Source organism: Mus caroli, unplaced genomic scaffold (genome assembly GCF_978045245.1).
Source record: "Mus caroli unplaced genomic scaffold, Mus_caroli_1 scaffold_7, whole genome shotgun sequence".
Taxonomy (NCBI): domain Eukaryota; kingdom Metazoa; phylum Chordata; class Mammalia; order Rodentia; family Muridae; genus Mus; species Mus caroli.
Genome location: NW_028227262.1, coordinates 131,360,692 through 131,377,349, shown reverse-complemented (window position 1 = coordinate 131,377,349; position 16,658 = coordinate 131,360,692). Strand labels below are relative to the sequence as shown.

Genomic DNA, 16,658 nt, shown 5'->3' with positions numbered 1-16,658 from the left:
TTCACTAATTTAGGGAGGAGTGAGTGTGTACATGTGGCAGAGGGCTCATATGGAGGTCTGCAGTGTCAGTCCTTCAACCTTGACAGCCATTAATGAGTGTTTGCTGGGAGGAGAGGTCCTTGGTCCTGTGAAGGCTCCATAGATGCCTCAGTGTAGGGGAACTCAAGGTGGGGAGAGGTGGGAGTGGGTGGGTGGGTGGAGGGATACTATCATAGAAGGGGGGATGCTATAGGGGGTGTACGTGGGGGGGAAGGGGATAACATTTGGAATGTAAATAAAGAAAAATATCCAATAAAAAAACCTTCCTATCAGTGACTTTAATCTTTTTGGTCATTCTGACTCCTAAATCAAAATTTCTATTATTTTGTCTCTATTCTACTTAGATGAATATGTAAGAGATTATAAATATATTTTCATGTTTATTAACCATCTTGATTTCCTCACCTTTACCCTTGAACACCTTTTGTAAGATATTATGATGGATAAAATATGTATTATATAGATCACTGCTATAGGAAACAATTGAATGAAGAGTCCAGTTGTGTTTTGAAGTCCTTAACTGATTTGCCTTGAGATTACCTCTACATTCATGAATGTTTCCGGCAAGATTACTAAAATAGATTTCTATTTTGAAAACATAAGAACTATTAGCTAATTTTTGACATAAAAATCACCAAGCTGCTTTGCCAAATTCTCCCTTGGACTAAATTGGTATAATATTCTCCCATACCAACCATCAATCCTACTTTAGGATCAGAGTTGCAGTGGGCTCTTCAGACTGCCCATCTATCCCGTGTGTTTCCTTTTCCACAGTATCTCCCCCAATTAAACTCTTGGACATTTGATATCATGTTGGAATCTGGTCGGAGAATTTTGACTGATAGCTGCATATATTACAGTATCATCTTCTGTAGTGATAGTTTTTGTTATAATTTTTATATAGTCAATTTTATCTAAATGCCATTTTATGTTTTGACATTTCTGACTCCTCTTAAAGATGTTCATTAGAGCACAAAATAAAGACATTCTGTTATAATAGTTTTACATTTTCATTTATCAAGAATATGGGTTATTAGAATTATATGGTATACAGTTTTATGTTGACATTTTACATTTTTAATTAAAATATAATTGCTTCTCTTACCTCTCCCCTTCCTTCTCTCCAAACCCCTCCATTTCCCCTCTCTCTTTCAAATTGGTGTCCTTTTTATTATTGTTACATGCATATGCATAAATATATAAATACTCATATTTTAGCATTAGCCAAGAGTTGTTTAACTAGATGGAAGGCACGCTCAACAGTGAGATTTTCTATTTAGGAAAGTAATGTGAAAGGCAAATTGCCTGAAGCTTCAGTTTCTTTATTATCCTAATAGATCTTTTGAAATGATCATAAAATATCTCTGGATCTATATCTATCATAACAAAGTAGCCCAATATTTTTAGGTTCCACTAATGATGATATCTAAAGTTCTGTTAAAATTTTATGATATATCTTAATTATAGAAACTTTTAATATCACTCTTCTTCATCCTGATCAAAGTTGTCAGAATACAGATTTCTAGATTTCTTTGAACAAATCTACTCTACTTTGAAGAAATTTAGTCCACTGCTGTTTCTATTGAAAAAGAAATTGACTTCGCATGTTAGCCCTGTGGTCAAATTGTAGACAAACATTTAAGATAACTAGATCTTCCTTACAGAAAAGTCATCTAAAGATATAAATGGGAAACAACTACTCAGTTCGCAATAATGGCAAACCTTAAAGTATTTAGTGATTGTTATAGCTCTCATGGGACATTTACAGAATATGAAGAAAATTATAAATCTTATTGAAGTATTGAATTCAACATCTGAATCAAGATTAAAAAAACATTTTAATTTAGTGTTGCAATCTAGAATTCTAAGTAAATGCAAGGTATTTAAAAGTTGCAAATAAATTCTAATGAGGTTATCTTAAACTAAACTTAATATAAAATCTTAGAAGTACTTAATTTATTGACAAATTATTTTGGTGGAATTTTGGCTTCATCATCTGTAGACTTGATATCATGGTATTTGTACTTCTTATATTTGAAATGTTAGTGAGGAAGAATTACTGCATTAAATTTGCTCAAGTCAACACTTGAGACTATGTTACCTCCTCTTCTAATGATCTATTATTTCAATAGTTGACATGGCTACTATGTCAAAAACTAAGAAAGCCAACTCTTTTATGAGGAAGGATTATATTTTATAAGATATTAAATGATATATAATCTCATTTAAAATCCAGGACCCAAAAGTCCAGAAAGTATTAATATAGAAAAATAAGTGAACCCAGGACTAGGAACCAGGACAGATGACACAGGCATCAGTAAACCATTCACTTGATGATTATTGTTGCCTTGTAACAAATGAAAGATAGGGCAGACAAATAGAAGGTGTTGAACATTTTATTTTGAAAATAGTATTCAAGGTAACATATATAGCTAGCTGGTGGGGAATAGATAAATTTATTTCACAAATTGTTTTTTGCACATGATAAGTGATATGCACAGTGAAAACAAGAGAAACGAATGGAGTTTTTCATATGCAGCCTAGAAAATTGCAAAAACTACATAAAAATATTAGACACTTCAAAGAAGAAAATGCAACACAGCAAATATTTTAAATCTTTGTGATTAAGAAAAATGTAAATTAAAAGAGAAAATTAGCAAAAATTATTGTAATCATACTAGTATAATTTAGTAAATTGTAATTTAACTCTTTAGTTGCTTTGTAAAGCAATCTGGGGGTAACTTTTGAAAGTAGAACATACGCATTTGATAAAATCATCCTACTCATGAGAATATATCTTCGAGCTACAGATCACAAAAGCATATATGTATTCAGTGATATTAATAGTAGGCTTTGTAGGGAGGAAGTGGGGAGCAATTGCCAGGGAAGAATTGCACGCCTCACCATTTTAATGTAGTCTGGACTACAAAGAGGAACCAATGACTTCAAATGAACCACAGGGAAGCAGCCTGCATGGATCTGCTCTCTTGTAGTATTCCGTTCTCACAGTGTTGTAAGTCCTGAAACATTTATTTTTTTGAGTGCCTCATCTTATAGTATGTCACTCAGCCGAGAGTATGGGGATTAAAAACACTTTTTGTTCTAGTGGAAATTTCACATCTGTCGTTACATAATCATCTTCAAAGCAGGAGGCAATGTTTTAGAAATGTGATGGTAGTGAACCTGAATCCCCTTCTTTTTTCTTTTCTTTTTTTCCTTTCTTTTGTAAAAAGCAATAAGGTAACAGAGGAAATAAATATAAAATTGTATTTACTCTTGTGAAATAAAATCACCAACAATCTGTGCTAGCTAGGTTTTTATGCCACAGGTAGAGTTTTATTGACATGAGCTAGGATAATTTTGGAACAGAGAAGTTCAATTGAGAAAATGCCTCACCAGATTGGCCTGTGGAGAAGCCTATGGGAAATTTTCTTGGTTAAGGATTGTGAGAGGTCCCAGTTCACGATGGTTGGTGCCACCTCTAGGCCAGTGGTCCTGGGTGCTCTAAGAAAGCAGGCTGAGGAGCCACATGGAGCAAATCAGTAAGCAGCACTCCTCCATGGCCTGTTTCACTCCCTGCCTCCAGATTCCTGCCTGAGTTCCTGCACTGGCTGCCCTCAGTGATGGACATAAAAGTTGCAAGGTGAAATAAACCCTTTCTTCCCCAAGTTGCTTTTGGTCCTCTGTTATCACAGTAAAAAACAAACAAACAAACAAACAAAAAACTAACAAAGACCCCATGTCTGCAATGGTGTATGTGGGAAGTCACTGATTTACCACAAGTCTTTGGTCACTCTGTCAGGAATGCTGTTAGAAGGGGTTCCTTGTTAAAAGTGAATAGCATGGCAAGCTAAGGAGGTGATAGAAAAGACAAGAGGGGGCTGGGAGGAGAGAATATTAAAGGAAATTGGTTCCTAACTTGATCACATTTTTAACTACTCAAGTGAAGCCCCTCATGGAAGGCCTCGAACATTTTCTGTGTGGTGTGTGCTTTACCCCTATTGTCTAAATAATTAACATGCCAATTAATTGTGTACTGTTGTATAATACGTTGTACAATTGTTTATTAAGAACTTAGATTGTTACTTAATTCTACAGGATTAGAGCTTATCTTCTAAATTAGATTTACACTGTCTGGAGTCCTGGACTATTTCTTACAAACCTAGGTCTTCTTTTACTGTGCTTTCATAGTTGTTACTACAGAAAAGATCATTATTGGGCGAGGAATGGCATAGGTGACAGGAAGGTGTCAGGAGAGGAATAGTAAGTGGGCAAGGACAGAAAAATAATGGAAGTGGTGAGGATGTTTGTGTTCTTGTTTGGGAAGATGAATGAAAGAATGTGGAAATAAACTGACATGTCCGGTTGTTAGCCACTGAAGATACATACATATTGCTGTGGGTGTAGAGAATTTTGTTTTAGCTTTTCTTATTAACAGGCTTATTCAGTCTTTTGACAATTTTTAAAACAGTGATTTTAAGTTGAAAGTATATTTTCACATTTGAATAGCACTTGAGTTTATATGATGGGTTTATGGGTAGTCTTTGAATATAAACATTCCCCAAATAAAGAAAACATTCCCCAAATAAAGAAAAATGTTCTTTTCAATTTCGGATTGTGCATACTAAATTTTATTTCTGGTGTTATGCTTTGGATAATAGGACATCACCAAGTTTGCAGAACAAGACAACACAGTTCTTGGAGAAGGTGGAGTCACACTGAGTGGAGGTCAGCGTGCAAGGATTTCTTTAGCAAGGTAAATATTTAACTGTTGATCTTGTGAGCACTTGCTGTAAATACTATGGGTATTTAGTTATACATACACATTTCTCTTCTGCTTCCTGTTCTGTCTCTGAAATTGATGCTTTTTCTTTAAGAACTATAGACATTATAATATTCAAATTTGGTAAAGATGGTGTTTTTTTTCAAAATGTATACATTTCAAAATGCATACTCTTATTTATATTTGTCCAAACTTATTACGTGCATGGATTGTTATGAAGAGAAAACTATAGAATTCTAAAGAAAAGAAGAAAAGGAAATTACAAGTTTCTATTAATCCCCCCTTTTTTCCCTGTCCCCAGATGCCTCTGATTTGAATTTCTATTTATTCTTCTAAGTTTAGATAATACACATTTTCAATTTTTAATTTTTAGAACATAATCTATGATAGTATAACAAAAATAGGAAAGTAAATGATACCACTAAGGTTTCTCACTTGTTTACAGACAAAGGACAAGGTCTCCCTATTTAGAAATTAGGATCTTTCTGTGTTTGTTTCTGTATACTAGGATGAAAGTGTGTGCCACCACACCCGGTAAGCTTTATACTGAATACATGCCTTCATTTGTGATGCTGATTGTCCTCATGGTCATGTTTAATTATTGTCAGAATGAAAGTATTTTATTTAAGTTGTAGCTTCCGTTTAAAGACAATTGGTGGTATGGGATTTCAAATGCTCTCTAGTTTTATTGAAACAAAATTCTTACTACATTACCAAAGCTGTTAATGAGAAATCACATTGGCTCAGTGGTATCTTGGTATCTTGGCCATTTATCTTCCATCTCCTGGAAAAGTAAACACTAAGTACCTACAACTGACCCTTGATACCATTCCGTCTCCCCCTCCCTTTGTCTGCCTGTCTGTCTGTCTATCTGTCTGTCTGTCTCTGAATGTATGTTTATGATTTCAAGACCCATACAAGACTAGAAGCAGAAATTGTTTTCTTTATTTTATGGAAGAAATCACAAGATAATTGAGGTAGTCAGACATTAACTTGCCAAAGGCCACAAGGAAATGATACAGTCACTATTTAATCAAGGTCATCTTGACTCCTTACATTAAACTATGCTTCAGTCTGGAAAATACACTGCGAAATCAGATCAATAGATAGAATTTCCAGACAATGGCTTCAAAATGATTGGAAGCTAATTCCCTTATCTGTGTGGCAAAGGTCATATCTTAAGCATTCCATTTGAGGTTTAAGTAAAATATGGTATGTGACTTCAGTATAGTATTAATATTTACTAGTTTAAGATTTAGTCATATTTGCTATGTACAATGTATGGCTCTACTATTTTTATAGTTGCACATGTTATTCTTATTTACATATGCAATAAATATGTCATCCACTTTTATATGAAGAATATACACATTTTAATCTTGAGAAACTGGCCACACATGTGAACAAGGGTTTTTACCCTGGTTTTGCACTAATAATTTACCAATATATTCAGAGTAAATTTTACAGAAAAATCACTTCTTTTTTATTTCCACTTACTGTTTAAGGTAAAGGAGTCATATCCAGTGATGGCTTCTTGTTGGCAGAGTCTTGAGACAGCACACAAAAAAAATCATATGTCAAGAAAAAAAAAGGAATGTGTGTGTGTGTGTGTTCTCTGGTATTCCTTTCCTCATGAAGCCACCATTATCCAATCATGAAATCCCACCTTGATAATCTTACTTAATCCTCATCATTTTGCAAAATGACCACCAACAGCTTTGCTGTTGGACTAAGTTTCCATCTTCTTCCTGCCTCTGATGGATATTAAATCTATATTAGTTTCAGAATGGACAAATATATTTGATTATATTACAGAGAAATAAATAAAATCTAAATGTTGATAAAGACGTGAGAATTCACTTTTATGAAATCCATTGGCTCTTCTATGTTTCCTTCGAGACAATTTACAGCATAAAGGGCTTGTTTGTTTGTTTTTATTCTTTAATCCTTTTTTATAGTCCAGAATTCATCCCCCTCCCAGTCTGCCCCCGACCGCTCCCCATCCCATACCTCCTCCCTACCTCTAACCTCCATCTCCAAGAGGATGTCCCCACCCTGAGCATAAAGGGCTTTATGACTTAATCTCGAATTTTTTTTTGCTATTTCTCTTTTATTCATTGTTTTTCTTATTTGTGATGATTAACTACATTTTAAAAACAAAAGTATCAATAAATAACTTCTAAAGGCTGTCCTCTGTAACTGGGATAGAGGTAGCATTATTAGTAATCACACTTGAAAACATAAAATGTATAAAGAAATTATCTCCTTTTTGTTAGTTTGGAAAGTATACCTTTCTATTTTTACTATTGTAAGTCAACTCAAATTGTTTTTAGTTGCAATTTCAAGTGAAATAAGAGCTGGGGAGAGATAGCTCATTGGTGAAGAGCGCTGGCTGGTCTTCCAAAGGTTCCAGGCTGGAGTCACAGTATTAACCTGCTTCACAACCATCTGTAATGGGTAACCCAGCACACCCGACATTTTCTTTTGGTCTCCGTAGGCACTGAACACACATGGTACACATACATGCAGGTAAAAACCGTCAAACACACAGTACAGAAGTTACTAACAGTACTCCTTGTGCTCTGTGCTGTGACAAGTGTGCTTTCAGTACATGGATTTGATGACCATTGTATAACACAAGTTCTGTGTTTAAAATATCTATTCTCAATGAAGTAAAAGGTCTTGAGGGATCCTAACTTTCTTTCCATTTTGTTTATAGAGCAGTATATAAAGATGCTGATTTGTACCTATTAGATTCCCCTTTTGGATATCTAGATGTTTTTACTGAAGAACAAGTATTTGAAAGGTATGTTCTATGACTGAGTTACTTATAATGCTCATGTTAAAAGATAATAAATGTCTGTTTCACCAAAGGCTGCATATGAGCATATTAGCTCCAGAGTGATATCCACTATTTCTATTGCTCAAAACATCAGGATATAGCACAGTGCTTATTCAGTTCTGGCATCCCCTTAATGGTCAAGGGTGAAGTTGCTTCTACCAAACCCTTTTCTGATGATCACATCTGAAGCCAATTTCTTGATTGCTCTCCTGTTCTAACAGTTGATATTTAAGAATTGTTTACATTTTGCTATCTTGAGAAGTCTTCCAGTATTTTAAGTAGTTCACTTTTAAAATTCCACCTACCATTCTGTATTAGTATTTTTATTTTATGTTGTTTTAGAAAGAAAATAATGTTTATTGGTGAATGCCCATACTGTATCTGTCTTAGTCCTCTTCAGATGCCCCTCTTTGGTCACAGAGAACCTAGATATTTTCTTAAAGTTTTTATTAGAGCCCAAATTGGTGTAATATCTCTAAGAGATACCATTAGTTATACCATTTGATTTCAAATGTTAAAATAATTTTATGGACAACAAAGTAGCTTATTAGAATAGACATTATAGCACTCTAGAAACAAATGAGTTTTTGTTTTAAGGATAGAATGTAGTGTGTGTTTTAAGATGATTTAATTATTAATTTATTTCAAAATTTTACTTTAGGACATTGTGCTAAAGGTTGAAATATTCTAGAGCCCTGCTTATTGTGTCTTAAAATATGTGGACTAACATGTTTCACTAATGGACTTTACTATACTTAACACATGAAGCCAACAGAAGGTCTCAGTCCTGAAGCTACTTTTATTCAGAGGTGGAATAATGTGGCATGTTTGTTTTGACATTTTCAGTTTATGTTTCAGTTGCATGATGTTTATTAGCATGGTTTATCCGGTCACAATCCCGAGAACATCGTGATCTCTGAATGAAGGGCCAAGTCCCAACAATGCCATCTCTAGCCCACAGATCCCAGTCCTCGTTTTTGCTCATACGCTTCGGATCAAATCTATAGTGAAGAAGTCCCTACATGACAATGTATTTTCATAGTTCACTTCATCTTCTCTTGCTTATTTTAATCTAATGAAAAAGGTTGTAGAAGGTCCTAGTATGTTTCTCCTTCCCTTAAAGCTTTTTGCATCTCCTTCACTACAGCTGTGCATTAGCATCCTATTGTCTTCTGAGTCTGTAAAGTTGTTTTGTAATTCCCATTGCATCAAGTTCTCTGTGTCCATTACTGTCAGAATGCTGACCACTTTAAGCATATAACACTCTGTAAGACAAACATTTTCTTCTTTTGCTCTTTCTTTTTTCTCTTTCTTTTTTTTTTTAGATGCAAGCTGGCTCTCTTTTCCCTGATGATTCTCAATATTATTTATTCTTCAACTTGAGCTTAATAATCAGAGAGAGCCTAAACATAGTATTTTATTTACTAAAGTTACATCATTAAGACTTTGATAATTGTTAATTCATTTATTTATTCACTTTACAAAACTCCTCTCTCCCAGTATCACCCTCACAAATCCCCCCCCCCACACACACACCATGAGTCTTCTCAGAGAAGGGAATGTCCCCTTGCCCCTTGGATACCTGCCAGCCATGGGACGTCAAGTCACAGCACAAGTCTATCCTTTCCCTGACAACACAGCTCAGCTAGAGGAAGGGAATTCCAGTGGCAGGCAATAGATTCAGAGACAGCCCCATTGCAGTTGTTAGGGGACCCACATGAAGGCCAAACAGCACAACTGCTACATATGGTTTAGTCTCTGCAGGCTCTCTGGTTGGTGGTTCAGTCTTTCTGAGCTCCCATGGGCCCAGGTTAGTATACTCTGTAGGTCTTTTTGTTGTGTCCTTGACCCCTCTACCTCCCTCAGTCCTATCCCCTCCTCTTACAAAAGACTCCCAAAAACTGCTTAATGCTTGGCTGTGGATCTCTGCATCTGTTTCCATTACCTGCTGGATGAAGCCTCTAAAAAGACACATTTGCTAGGGTTCTATGTGAAAGCATAATATCATTAATAGTGTTGGGAATTGGCTCTCTCCCATGGGATAGTTATCAAATTGGGCCAGTTACTGGTGAACTTCCTTCAATCGCTATTCTATCTTTTTTAGTATTTTTTTTATATTTTATTTTCTGTAATCATTTTTTTAAAGTGCAGTCATTATCCCCCTCCTGTTCTGCCCTCTGATAGTTCTTCATCCCATTTCTCTTCCCCTATATCCAAGATGATGTCTCTCCACCCCCTTACATGCCCACACCGCACCAGACCTCCCCATTCCCTGGGGCCTCTCAAGGGTTATGTGCATGCATCTTCTCTCATTAATGCCAAAATAGGCAATCCTCAACTGTAAATATGTTGGGAGCCTACTAGTGTATGCTGCCTGGTTGGTGGCTCAGTGTCTGAGAGATTTTGGGAAGTTCAGCTTTGTTGAGACAGCTAGTCTTCCTATTGGATCACCCTCTTCCTCAGATTCTTCCAGCCTTTCCCTAATTCAACCACAGGGGTCCCCAACTTCTGATCATTGGATGGGTATAAGGATCTGCTTCTGTCTCAGTCATCTCTTTGTTGGGCCTCTCAGAAGGCAGCCATGCTAGGCTCCTGTTTATAAGTACATCATAGCATCAGTAATAGCATCAGACCTTGGAGACTCACGTTGAGATGGCTCCCAGTTTGGACCAGTCAGTGGACCTCCTTTCCCTCAGTTCTTTTAGACAGGAATAATTCTAGGTCTGAGTTTTGGATTGTGTGATGGCAACCCCATCCCTCAACTGGATGCCCTGTCTTTCTACTGGAGGTGGACTCTATAAGTTCTCTCTCAACACTGTTGGGTATTTTACCTAAGGTCCCTTTGAGTCCTGAGAGTCCCCCACTTCTCAGGTCTCTAGTATATTCTAGAAGGTCCCCCCACATCCCACCACCTGAGTTGCCTGTTTTCATTCATTCTGCTTGCCCTCAGTGCTTCACTCCTGTTTCCTACCCTGCCAATACCTGAACATGTTATGAAATTCTTAGGCAAATGGATGTCCTCATTCTTAATAGCTGCATAGTATTCCAAGGTGTAAATGTACCACATTTTCTGTATCTATTCTTTCGTTGTGGGACATCTGGGTTGTTTACAGCTTCTGGATAACAAAAATAAGGAGACTATAAACACAGTGGACTTGTGCCCTTGTGGCATGGTGGGGCATCTTTTTAGTATATACCTAGGAACAGTATAGCTGGCTCTTCATTTACAATTATTTCTAATTTTCTGAGGAACCTCCAGATTGATTTCCAAAGTTGTTGAACCAGCTAGCAATCCCACCAGCAATAGAGGAGTGTTCCTCTTATTCCACATTTTTGCCAAAATGTGCCGTCACCTGAGGTTTTGATCTTAGCCATTCTGATTGGTGTAAAGGTTGAATCTCAAGGTCATTTTGATTTGCATTTCCCTGATCAAAAAGGACTTTGAACATTTCTTTAATTGCTATTCAAAATTTCTCTGTTGTGAATTCTCTGTTTAGTTCTATACCCCATTTTCTGATTGGGTTATTTGGTTTTGTGGAAGTTAGCTTCTTTAGTTCTTTATATATTTTGGATATTAGCCAACTATGAGATGTGGGATTAATGAAGATTTTTTTTCCCAATCTGTAGGTTGCCAATTTGTCCTATTGACAATGTCCATTGCCTTACAGAAGCTTTACAGTTTCCTGGAGTACCATTTATCAATTCTTGATCTTAGAGCCTGAGTCATTGGAGTTTTGTTTAGGAAATCCCCACCCACACCCCCTAATCCCCAACTTTCCCCCCAACCTCCATGCCCATGAGTTCGAGGCACTTTCCCATTTTCTTTTCTGTTAGATTTATCTTATCTGGGTTTTTTGTTTAGGTTCTTGATCCACTTGGACTTGAGCTTTGTGCAAAGTGACAAATATGGATCTATTTTAATTCATTTACAAACTGACTCCCAGTTAGATCAGCACTATTTATTGAAGATTTTTTTACCTTTGTATATTTTTTTGCTTCTTTGTCAAAGATCAACTATCCATAAGTATGTGCTTTTACTGTTGGGTCTTCAATTCAATTCCATTGATCAACCTGTCTCTGTACCAATACCATTCATTTTTTTTTATCACTATTGCTCTATAGTATAGCTTGAGGTCAGGGTGATGATTTCCCCAGAAGTTCTTTTATTGTTATGAATTGTTTTTGCTTTCCTGTTTTTTTGGTTTCTTTCCAGATGAAATTGAGAATTGTTCTTTCCATGTCTTTGAAGAACTGTGTTGGAATATTGATGGGTATTGCATTGAATCTGTAGACTCCTTTTGTAGGATGGCCATTTTTATTATGTTAATCCTACCAATCCATGAGCATGGAAGATCTTTCCATTTTCTGATGATTTCTTTCTTGAGAGACTTGAAGTTCTTGTCATGCAGATCTTTCACTTGTTTGGTTAGTTTCCCCAAGATATTCTCTCTCTCTCTCTCTCTCTCTCTCTCTTTCTTTCTTTCTTTCTTTCCTTCTTTGTTACTTTCTCTCTTTCTCTCTCTCTTTTTTTTTTGATGTTTCCCTATTTTCATTCTCAGTCCTGTTTATCCTTAGTATAAAGGAAGGCTACTGATTTGTTTGAGTTAATTTTATGTTCAGCCACTTTGCTGAAGATGTTTATAAGCTGTAGAAGTTCTCTGGTAGAATTTTGGGGTCACTTAATTATACTATCATATCATCTCCAAATAGTGATACCTTGACTTTTTCTTTGCCAGTTTGTATCCCCTTCATCTCCTTTTGTTGTCTTATTGCTCTGGCTAGAACCTTGAAAACTATATTGAATAGGTATGGGGAGAGTGAGCATCCTTGTCTTGTTCCTTATTTTAGTGGGATTGCTTCAAGTGTCTCTCCATTTAATTTGATATTTTCTGTTGGTTTGCTGTATATTGCTTTTATTATGTTTAGATATGGGCCCTGAATTCCTGATCTCTCCAATACTTTTAACATGAAAGCATGTTATATTTTGTCAAATGGTTTTTCAGCATCTAATAGGATTATCATGTGATTTTTTTCTTTGAGTTTGTTGATATAGTGGATTATATTAATGTATTTTCTTATATTGAACCAACCTTGCAGCCCTGGAATGATGCCTACTTCATCGTGGTGAATGACCATTTTGATGTGTGCTTAGATTCAGTTTGCTTTATGAGTACTTTCTGAAGTTCTTTTTTTGTTGTTGTTGGGTCTGTGTGTAGTTTAGATAACAGAGTAATTATGTCATCATAGAATGAATTAGGTAGCATTCCTTCTGTTTCTATTTTATGGAATAGTTTGAGGAGTGTTGGCTCTTCTTTGAAAGTCTGTTAGATTTTGCACTAAAGCCATCTGGCCCTGGGATTTTTTTGCTTGGGTTTTTTTTTTTAATGAGTTCTTCTATTTCTTTAAGGAATATGGGCCTGTTTTTATAGTTTACCTGCTCTTGATTTAACTTTGATACGTTGTATATGTCTAGAAAATCATCCTTTTCATCTAGAGTTTTCCAGTTTTCTTGAGTATAGGCTTTTGTAGTAGGAGCTGATGATTTTTGTTTTAATTTCCTCAGTTTCTGTTGTTATGTCTCCCTTTTCATTGTTGATTTTGTTAATTTGGATACTTTCTCTGTGCCCGTAAGTTTGTCTAGGGCTTTATCTATTGTTGATTTTCTCAAAGAATTAGCTTTTGGTTTTGTTGATTCTTTGTATCATTCTCTTTGTTTCTGTTTGGCTGACTTTCACTCCTCTTTTGTGTGTTTGCTTTTCATTGTTCTAGGGCTTTCAGGTGTGCTGTTAAGTTGTAGTGCTATGAGTTTTCATTTTAGCACTGCTGTCATTCTGTCCCATAAGTTTGGGTGTGTTGTGCCTTCATTTTCATTGAATTCTAAAAAGTCTTTAATTACTTTCATTTCCTTCCTGACCAACTTATCATTGAATGGAGAGTTGTTCACTTTCCACAGGTATGTGGATTTTCTGTTGTTTTTGAAGTCTAGACTTGGTGATCTGATAGAGTGCATGGGATTATTTCAATCTTCTTGGATCTGTTAGACTTGTTTTGTGACCAATTATATAGTCAAATTTGGAAAAGGTACCATGAGAAGAAGGTATATCTTTTGTTTTATGGTGAAATGTTTATATATATATGTATATATATATATATATATATATATACACATATATATTTCCATTTGCTTCATATCCTCTATTAGTTTCATTGTGCCTCTGTTTAGTTTCTGTTTCAATGACCTGCCCATTGGTGAGAGTGAGGTGTTGAAGTCTCCCACTATTATTATGTGGGGTCCAATGTGTGTTTTGATCTTTAGTAGTTTCTTTTATGAATGTGGATGCTCTTTTATTTGGGGCATAGATGTTCAGAATTGAGACATTCTCTTGATTGATTTTTATCTTTGATGAATTTGAAGTGTCCTTTATATCTTTTAGTTGAAAGTCTATTTTTATTGGATATTAAGATCACAACCTCAACTTGTTTCTTGGGACCATTTGCTTGGTAGATTTTTTTTTTAGCTTTATCTGCATTTATTTTATGCTGAATTTATTCTCAGGCCATGAAAAATATGTAATGCTTCATGAATTTGCATGCCATCCTTGTGCAGGGGCCATGCTAATCTTTTCTGTATAGTTCCAATTTTAGTATATGTGCTGCCGAAGCAAGCACGGTAGACGTTTTCCAGACTCTAACTCTTACTTAGTGTCTGTCTTTGTCATTGAGGTGTATTTCTTATATATAACAAAATCCTGTTTGCATATCCAGTCTGTTAGCTTATGTATTTTTATAGGGGAATTGAGTCCATTGTTATTGAGAGATACTAAAGAGAGATGATTGTTAGTTCCTGTTATGTTTGTTGTTGTAGGTGGCATCACGTGTATGTGATTCTTACTTTTAGTTTTCTTGTGAGATGATTAATGTCTTGTTTTTCTTTGGTGTAGGTACCCTCCTTGTATTGGAGTTTTCCTTCAAAAATCCTCTGTAGGGCTGGATTGGTAGATAGATATTGTTTAAATTTGGTTTTGTCATTGAATATTTTGGTTTCTCCATCTATGATGATTGAGAGTTTTGTAGGCTATAGCAGCTTGAGTTGGCATTTGTGTTCTCTTAGAGTCCGAATGACCTCTGTCCAGGCTCTTCTGGTTTTTAGGGTCTCCATTGAGAAGTTTGGTGTAATTCTGGTAAGTCTGCCCATATATATTATTTGGCCTTTTTCTCTAACAGCTTTTAATATTTTTCTTTGTTCTGTGCATGTAGTGTTTTGATAATTATGTGAAGAGAGGGTTTTCTTTTCTGCTCCAATCTACATGGTGTTCTATAGGCTTCTTGTACTTTTATGGCCATCTCTTTCTTTAGGTTGGGGAAGTTTTCTTTTATGATTTTGTTGAAGACATTTTCTGGTCATTTCAGTAGGGAATCTTCACTCTCCTCTATTCCTATTATTCTTAAATTTGGTCTTTTCATTGTGTTCTGGATTTCCTGGATGTTTTGGGTTAGGAGTTTTTTGTTTTGGAATTTTATTTGACAGTTGTGTCAATATCTTCTAAGGTATCTTCTACATCTGAGATTCTCTCTTCTATCTCTTGTATTCTTTTGTTGATGCTTGCATCTGTAGTTCCTGACCTATTTCCTAGGGTTTCCATTTATAGGGTTGCCTCTGTTTGCTTCTATTTTTAGTTCATGGACTGCTTTATTCAATTCCTTAACCTGTTTGATTGTGTTTTCCTGTATTCCTTTAAGGGATTTATTTGTTTCCTCTTTAAGGGCTTCTACCTGTTTATCTGTGTTTTGCTGTATTTCTTTCAGTGAGTTATTTATATCATCTTAAAAGATTCTATTATCTTCATGGGATGGGATTTTTAGGTCAGCATCCTGGTTTTCAGGTGTGTTGGTGTATCTAGGGCTTGCTGTGGTGTAAGAACTTGGTTCTGATGGTGCCTGAGATATTGGCTTCTTTTGTGTATGGTCTTTTGCTTGCCTCTTGCCATCTGGTTATCTCTGGTGTTAACTGGCTTGGGTGTCTGTGTTTGGAGCCTGCCTCCTGTGTCCCTGGGTTGCTCCAGGTTTCCTGAGAGGCCTGTGGCCCTGGCTATAGCAGATCTCCTGGGAAGCCTTCAGACTCTGTGGTCTTCAGAAAAGCAGACAAGCTGATGGTCTGCCCAGGCTGAAGACTCAGGTCAGACAAACATTTTCTAAGCCAGCAATAAAAATACAAGAACATAGACTTCTGGGTGGTAGAGCATGGTATGGACTCTGTGTGATGCCTTCTTAGCAGAAAGGTTGCCACAAAATTTCACGTGAATCTTTCTATGTGGTCCAGAGCACAAAGTACCTTTGTCTGGATTACTTGTTCAAATCTTCCAGGAGCCACTGTGCTGTTTTTGTTTGTTCAGTTGTTGTTTTCCTTTACATATAATAATTTTAGCTTCACTTGTTTGGGGGGAGCTCCTTTGTATCTGGAGAACCTGCATAGTGCCAGAATTATGGACTAGCACTGTAGCCATATGCATTTCAGAAGTCTGTTCCCAGCAGGACTCTAGTTTGAGACAAAGAGAAAATTCCATTAACTGAAATTCCCCCCAATGCTATTTTTATGATGCTCTGACTATAGTTGCCAATGTCTTACTGTCATAAACTTACCTAGAATAATATTTTTTATATTTAAGAGAATTTAATGGCTCTTCTTTCTTATATTTTAATGGATAAAAGAAACAGATTTTCCCTGGAGTGTCCACTTAAATACTTAACTTTTAAACTGTAGGAAAATGATATTGGAGAAGTCAACTTTATTAGGTATTTCTCAGTTGTAATGTTTTGTTTTAAAGAAAACAGATTAGTCAACATAAAATATAAGAGAAAATTCATTAAAAACTAAAAATAGAAAATCTCTAACATCTTAGAAGTTATATGGACATATAAACTTTTAGGAACATCTAATAATTCCTTTATTTTCTAGAAAAATAAATCAAGACCAAAGAAAAAATGATTTGGTTA

The 16,658-nt window shown here is 35.8% G+C and overlaps 1 protein-coding gene and 1 non-coding gene across 4 annotated transcripts in view; one reads left to right on the top strand and one right to left on the bottom strand.

Annotated features, from left to right (window-relative positions):
* Window positions 1–16,658, top strand: part of Cftr (CF transmembrane conductance regulator) — a 146,153-nt gene that overhangs the window by 73,166 nt on the left and 56,329 nt on the right. For all 3 annotated transcript variants that reach the window (XM_021164958.2, XM_085840806.1, XM_085840805.1), the window contains 2 exons: window positions 4,701–4,795; window positions 7,542–7,628. In XM_021164958.2, coding sequence (XP_021020617.2) covers window positions 4,701–4,795; window positions 7,542–7,628 — 182 coding nt within the window. The remainder of the gene's footprint in view (window positions 1–4,700; window positions 4,796–7,541; window positions 7,629–16,658) is intronic.
* LOC115031463 (U6 spliceosomal RNA) lies at window positions 14,227–14,333 on the bottom strand. Its single transcript, XR_003837083.1, has one exon. It is a non-coding gene; the product is annotated as a U6 spliceosomal RNA (small nuclear RNA).